General features: G+C 55.7%; 1 protein-coding gene across 1 annotated transcript in view; it reads left to right on the plus strand.

The window, feature by feature from the left end:
- Positions 1-4,357, plus strand: part of PKP3 (plakophilin 3) — a 37,151-nt gene extending 32,794 nt beyond the window's left edge. The window contains exon 13 of the mRNA XM_037899496.2: positions 2,454-4,357. Within this exon, the coding sequence (XP_037755424.2) occupies positions 2,454-2,489 (36 nt within the window). The 3' untranslated portion in view covers positions 2,490-4,357. The remainder of the gene's footprint in view (positions 1-2,453) is intronic.
- The last annotated feature ends 1,643 nt before the right edge of the window (positions 4,358-6,000 follow it).

The following is a 6,000-nucleotide window of genomic DNA, read 5'->3' on the forward strand; positions in this document are numbered from 1 at the left end:
TTTTGTCAAAATCCGCACATTCCATGGGCACGTGCTGAGCTCGGTGGGAAAGCGTCACAGGGCTTTGTTTCGATAAAGTCAAAGTGTTTCACTTCGACTTTATCGTTTCCATTTCATTTTGGTGTATATTCGAATTTCAGTATTATCTGTATGCACTTTAGAGTACATATTGTGTTTTCTATGGTTTCAGCATTGTCAAAAATGTCACCGTTTTTGAATCCAAACTTTTCAGAAGTTGTGCTCCATGGACAATGTGGACTTTTCACTCCAGTTTCGAAATTTGTTTTTGTTCCAAATGTCGGGATTTCCTGCCGAAGGGAAATGCTGTTTTCCTACCTGCCCTAGTAACTCACTGTGCTAAGGCTCTGTGGTGGCAGGCAGGGAGCACGCATGCTTCGTTCATGGTAGCTCAGTCAAGTTAGCTTAACCCAACTGCAAAGCCCCGTCAAGATGCAGGCTCACCCCTCTGAAGCTGGCTGTGTTGGAGCTCAAACTTGACCAGCTCTGTGTGCATTAAAGGCACTGAGCTCTGTCTAGACGTGTTAGCTAACATGACCCCATTGAATCCTAGTCGAGGCAAGGCCTTGTGTGGACTGGGGACCCTCCTTTCAGTCTTGTTTGAGCAGTGAGGAAGAGGCAGCCAGAGCCCAGGCACGTTACAGGGAATAAGTCACACCCAGAAAGACACACGTACGAATGGCCTGGGGTCCAGCAGATGGTGGAGGTGGGCGGGAAGAGGCTGGTGTTCAAGGGCCATCACTTTAAGAACTGGAAGTTCAGTCAGCCTGGAGGGGGGTGTAACAGGGTCTCCCCAAACCTGGCCGTGGTTTCCCCACTCCAGTGTAAGTTGGGAGACCAGCTCACTAGCCAGTGCATCAATGAACCTCGCACCACGGTCACTACTTCATTGGCTTTTCCCGGGGCTGCATTGTGCAGGCACAGTTCAGCTTCAATCCCAACCGGAAAAGCCAGGCCCTGCTGCCTGCCCTGGGCCCTGCAGGGCTGCTTCTGCTGCTGCCCACCCAGCAAGGCTCCCCAGCCAACCCTTGCCCCTAGCAGAATGGCAAGGTCTCCTCCAGAAGCGTTCCCATGGCTCTCCCCCTTGAGTGAGCTGCTGGTTGGCCTGTTATCTCACCGGCTGGGAGAGGCAGCTGGTTAGTGACAGGTGGGGGCTAAGCCCCATTCTCCCCCACACCCCTTAAAGGACCACCCCACCCTGGGACAGGAGTACATTGGGAAGGCAGTGGGGAGCTGTGGCCAACTTATTGGTCTTCAGTTCTCTGCCTCCTTCCGAGTCAGGGTGTGGCCAGAGGGAGACTGACATACACACCCAGCACCCACAAGGATTTCTTTAACCCTCGGCTTGCCGAGCGCTTTGGGGCTGGCTCAGGGAGTGACATCCCAGGTGACTGGGGGCTTCTTCTTCTATCCAAGCAGTGAGCACAGTCAGCAGATAGGGCCTCAGCACAGCACTCCCTAAACTTCCTGGGCTCAGCATGAAACCTGGGGTGAATTCCCCAGGGGGTAGCCTCTTCCTTGCTTGCCCCAATTCCTGATTGAGACTCTGGAGGGGATGTTCCCCAGGACATGGCACAGGGACAGCGGAGGGAGCTCCAGGTCACCTAAGTGAGGTTCAACTGTGAGCCACAGCTCCCGCTGCAGCCCATGGAAACTATGGGTCCCATCATCGCCTGCTCCATCTTGATCTGAGGTGCTAAGATGAAGCTTGGTGGGCTGGGGCCTGTCACCTCTTGCAGGAGACTCCTTGGTACTCAAGGTGAGGCCATCTGCTCCGTTTTATGCAAACTAGAGGTACCCTTGGGATCCTGGGGAGATGCTGATACAGCCCTGGGTTGGGCAGAGTTTGGGTGCCCCAGGGATTGACTCACCAGTCGGCTGAGGGGGATGCCTAGGAAATTCGGAAGCAGCCTGTTAATGGGAAATACGCAGGGTCCTCATTCTTCTCAGACTGTCCCTCACTGCCTCACCACTCCTGGTCCTGGCTTCACTACAGCGGTGTCCTCTCTCCTCTTCGATTTCCTTGGCTCTGTAGCTCTGCTCAGAAATGAAGGGACAGTCTAATGAGCTGTTGGTGATGGCCATTCAACCCCCACCAGGGAAAAATGGCCTTGGGGGGACCAAGGAAGGGGACAACATGTCCTATCAGTCCTCAGTCTGGTTACATCCCTACCTTGGTGTGATCCACCTACGGCTGCATGACCCCAGGGGGCCCAGGAAGGAGAGAGGTTTTCTGTGGCCCATATTTTTAAGTGATGAGTGATTTGGGAGGCCCAACCTGAGACCCCTTCACAGGGGCCTGACTTTCAGAGGGTGGGTCTCACTCACTTTAGAGAACACAGGCCTGCATGTGTGACTTGCCCCCTTGGGCTGCGGTGCTGGGGCTCCTCAGCAGAAATCTCTCTCCTTAGGACCGGTCTGTTTGTGTCTTGCAGAAGGGCTACCGGAAGGAGGATTTCCTAGCTCTGTAGGACGAACATCCCCGGAGCGGCAGAGACGGGACTGACCAGCCCTAGCTCTCCCGATGAAAATTGTCCTCAGAGCAGTACAGACTGTGGCTCTGCCCCAGGAATCCCCTCTTGCTGCAGCTCCCGTTCTCCTCCATCTAGACCAGTAGCAGCTTGGCTGGCCGGCCTCATTTTTGCATTCATTACAGCTTCTTCTTCAAGCATATTGGGAGCCTCTCCTCCCTTGGTGACATCGGCGCAGCCTTCGCTCCAGCAGCACTGCTCTGGGCATGCCCCAAGGAGCAGTCAAAGGACTCCGCTTGGCAGGCCATTGGTCCTGCTTTGAGCAGGGGGTTGGACTAGATGATCTCCTGAGGTCCCTTCCAACCCTGAGATTCTAGGATTCTATGGCACAGGAGTCCTGCCAGCACCTGTAAGGACACGAAGGGAGCTTTGCAAGGTCTTCTTGGACCTCTGGATTACTCCTAACGCAGTATGTCTCTATGGTTATTATTCCCCGCGCACACCCACCTCCCCATGGACTTGTATTTTTTAAATTAAGGAGGATCTCAGCTCTGTCCTGGGGTCTGTGGGATTTAAAGGGGAAGGTGTGCACACAGTGGGACATTGGTGTCAGGAGACCCTGGCTTCCTGGGGCTAGTGGAGCCATACTTGTCTAGTTGTGGTGGGTGTCTGGGGCTTGTATCATGCTCACAATGTATTAGGAAGCGGGGGCGGGGGGGGCATGGTTATGTTGTGGGCTTGTGGACCTGGGTTGAACGGAATATGGCAAAACAAACACAGGCCCGAGCTTTCAGAGCTACCCAGGAGCGTTATTCACCTGACTTCTTTAGCGCTAGTTTCCCTTCGCACCAGGGGCCCAACTGCAGCCAGGCCCTCATCCCAGCGACGCTTCCCCTCTGGTGCCTGTCAGAGGGTGAGGTGGCTGGCCCTATGCCAATCAGAGGGCAGCCCCCTCCCTAAAGCTGCTTCTGGGGTCAGGAGCGGTCGTTCTCAGCGCAGCGACCCTTCTTCCACTCCCTGTGCAGGTAAGCGTATGCTCTGCCAGCAAACGGGAATGCCTGGTATGTGCTGACACTGACCCTGGCCTTGTCACTCCCCAGCGCGTGTGCCTTTTGCAGGGCCACAGCTCTCGGGGAGACCTGGTCTCATTAACTGAGTTGCTAAAGGTCGTTTGCGTGTGGTGTATTAAAATCCGACTGAAGAGACAGTGTGTTGTGGGCTGGCGGGCCAAGGCCCTCCACGCAGGCTGGGTTTTGTGCTCCGTGTTCCCTTTGCTGGATGCATCAGAGGCAGGCTGTGTTGTCGGGTGTGTTGTTGCTGCCTATTGCGGGTGTTTAGTGCTGCACTAACAAAAGCCTAAATACAACCAGCTGGGGAAAGTGGTTGCTGCAGGACCAAACCAAACACTCTGGGGAAACCAGTGTCTGAGCACTTGTGCCCTTTCTCCCTAATGTAAGAGGGAAAGGCCCTGCCAGTGGCTAAAGGGAATCAGTCTGAGCTGCCTGGGACCGATTATCCTTGCATCTGCATTGCGTTGCCCTAAAATGCTCGCGCTTGCATGGAAAACTGGCCACACCTGTATGGTGAAGGGCTGAACTTTCTTGCTCATTGAAGACCCTGCTGCAGGAGTGCCCCCAGCAGGTGTCCTTCCCGTATTCCAAATCGGCTAATGAAATTCTGCCCAGCTTCAGCTTCGTTTGGCTTTCTAAAAGCTGGGGCATTGCTGGCATAGACCAGCTGCTGTGTCCCCGCAGAGGGGGCATGTCACTGGCTGGGGAGGTGGGTTCTGTATTAGCTGTACAGTCTGAAGCACTTTGGGATGAAAACTGAGTTACAAGATCATGATTAAACTCCTGGCTTGGCCTGTGCACTACGTTTGGTCGCTTACTGGAGCTTTAAACAGCCCTCCTGGCTCCCACACCTGCCCCGTGGGATGGGAATGATGCTGGTTCGGGGCCTGACTGGGAGCTGCTCACGGCTTTGGAAGCAAGCACTGATCAGAGGCACAGCGCCAAAGGCCCTTGGGGTAGCTGTAACACGAGCAGCACTCACACCTTGAGCTGCTATGTCCTACACAGGGTTAGCCAGCAGGCCTGCCCTTGAACTGCAGGGGCTGGCTCCATGGAGGAGTCCCTCCCGCCTCCTGTGCCTTGTCTCCTACACTAGCCCAGGGGCTCATGGCTGCCGCAGAAGGGGTGCCTGGCATCAGACCCAGTGCTCTGGGTAGCCTCCCTGAGATGATTCAGCTGCTCCCCTCTGGCCTGGCCTCTGACACAAATCGGGAGGCACTGACTGGTCTTGTCGCTGTGGTCAGTCCTGCGGTAGCTATGGGGCCAAGCGCTGCCTTGCTCCAGCCGCGTGCCCATTGTACCTGTATATGCTGTAGATAGGAAGCTCCCTGGCACCGCTGTAACGTAGAGGTGGGTGGGTTTTTTCCCTCTGCCATTTTAAAATCCTCGGGGCTCAGTCCTGCCCTTGGTCACACAGGGTGCAGCTATAGCTGTGTGACAGCAGCCAGAGCTGAGCCCTTTGGGTCACTCTGGAAGCTTTATTTGCCTGAATTAAACATGTGTCCCCATCCTGGTGGGTGGGCAGCTGCCCCTTGCTCCCCTGGCCTGCGGGGTGGGGAAGGATTCCCAGGAAGCATTTTGAGCGGAGCTCTTCTTCGGATCCCCATTGCCACTCACGCATCCATGTGGCTACCCAACCCTGGGCTGAGTGAGAGGGCTTGCAGTGGGGCAGGTGAAGTGTATTTCCCGACAAACACCAGGGAGAGGCATTGGCTAGAGGGAGCTGCTGGCGTGGAAGACCGGCTGAACATCCGGGCAGCATCTCCTAGCGAGGGGGTCTCTCCGGGGAAGAAGGGACGGACTGGCCGCCCTGCTGCCTGAGCCATTTAAAATACAACTGGTGAAAACACTGGAGATTATAGAAGGGACCTGCTCTGACCCCCCCAGCGGTGGGACTAGATCACCTACTCTCTCTCCTCACCTTGACCTCGCCTTTGTTAGAGGGGGCCCAGGCTGGGATCCGCTCGCTATTGTAGCAGTTTGGTTCTCCCTTCGGAGGGCATGAGGCTCTGACCGGTGGCCATGAGACGCTGGATAAGTGCTGTACCGTGCTGCCTCTCTGGGGTTTCCCTATAGAAACAAGTCCATAGATAAGCAGAGTCCGGGGCGGGGGGAGCAGCAGAATGGATTGGGGGAGTCTGGGTAATTCTGATAAGAGAGGTAGCTTCAGCAACAGGAGCAGACTGCATCAGAGGAGACGGTTCGGTGCCTGGGACAGAAACTTGAGGCCAGCTGCTACTCCCGGTGACACCAGGGTACTGCCGCTGGGGGGCGACTCTGGTTTGACCCCAGCGTAGCAGGTAGCAGAGTCTGGCCTCCAAGCCCGTGGCTGAGGCCAAGCGGGGTTCCCAGGTGAGGCTGGCATCTCTCTCGGTGCATTTGTCTTCCCCAGCCAGGAGTGGAGTCCGTTGTGTTCCCTAAATAAAGGCCTTGACCAGTGA

The sequence above is a fragment of the Chelonia mydas genome, chromosome 6 (genome assembly GCF_015237465.2).
Source record: "Chelonia mydas isolate rCheMyd1 chromosome 6, rCheMyd1.pri.v2, whole genome shotgun sequence".
Classification (NCBI taxonomy): Eukaryota; Metazoa; Chordata; order Testudines; family Cheloniidae; genus Chelonia; species Chelonia mydas.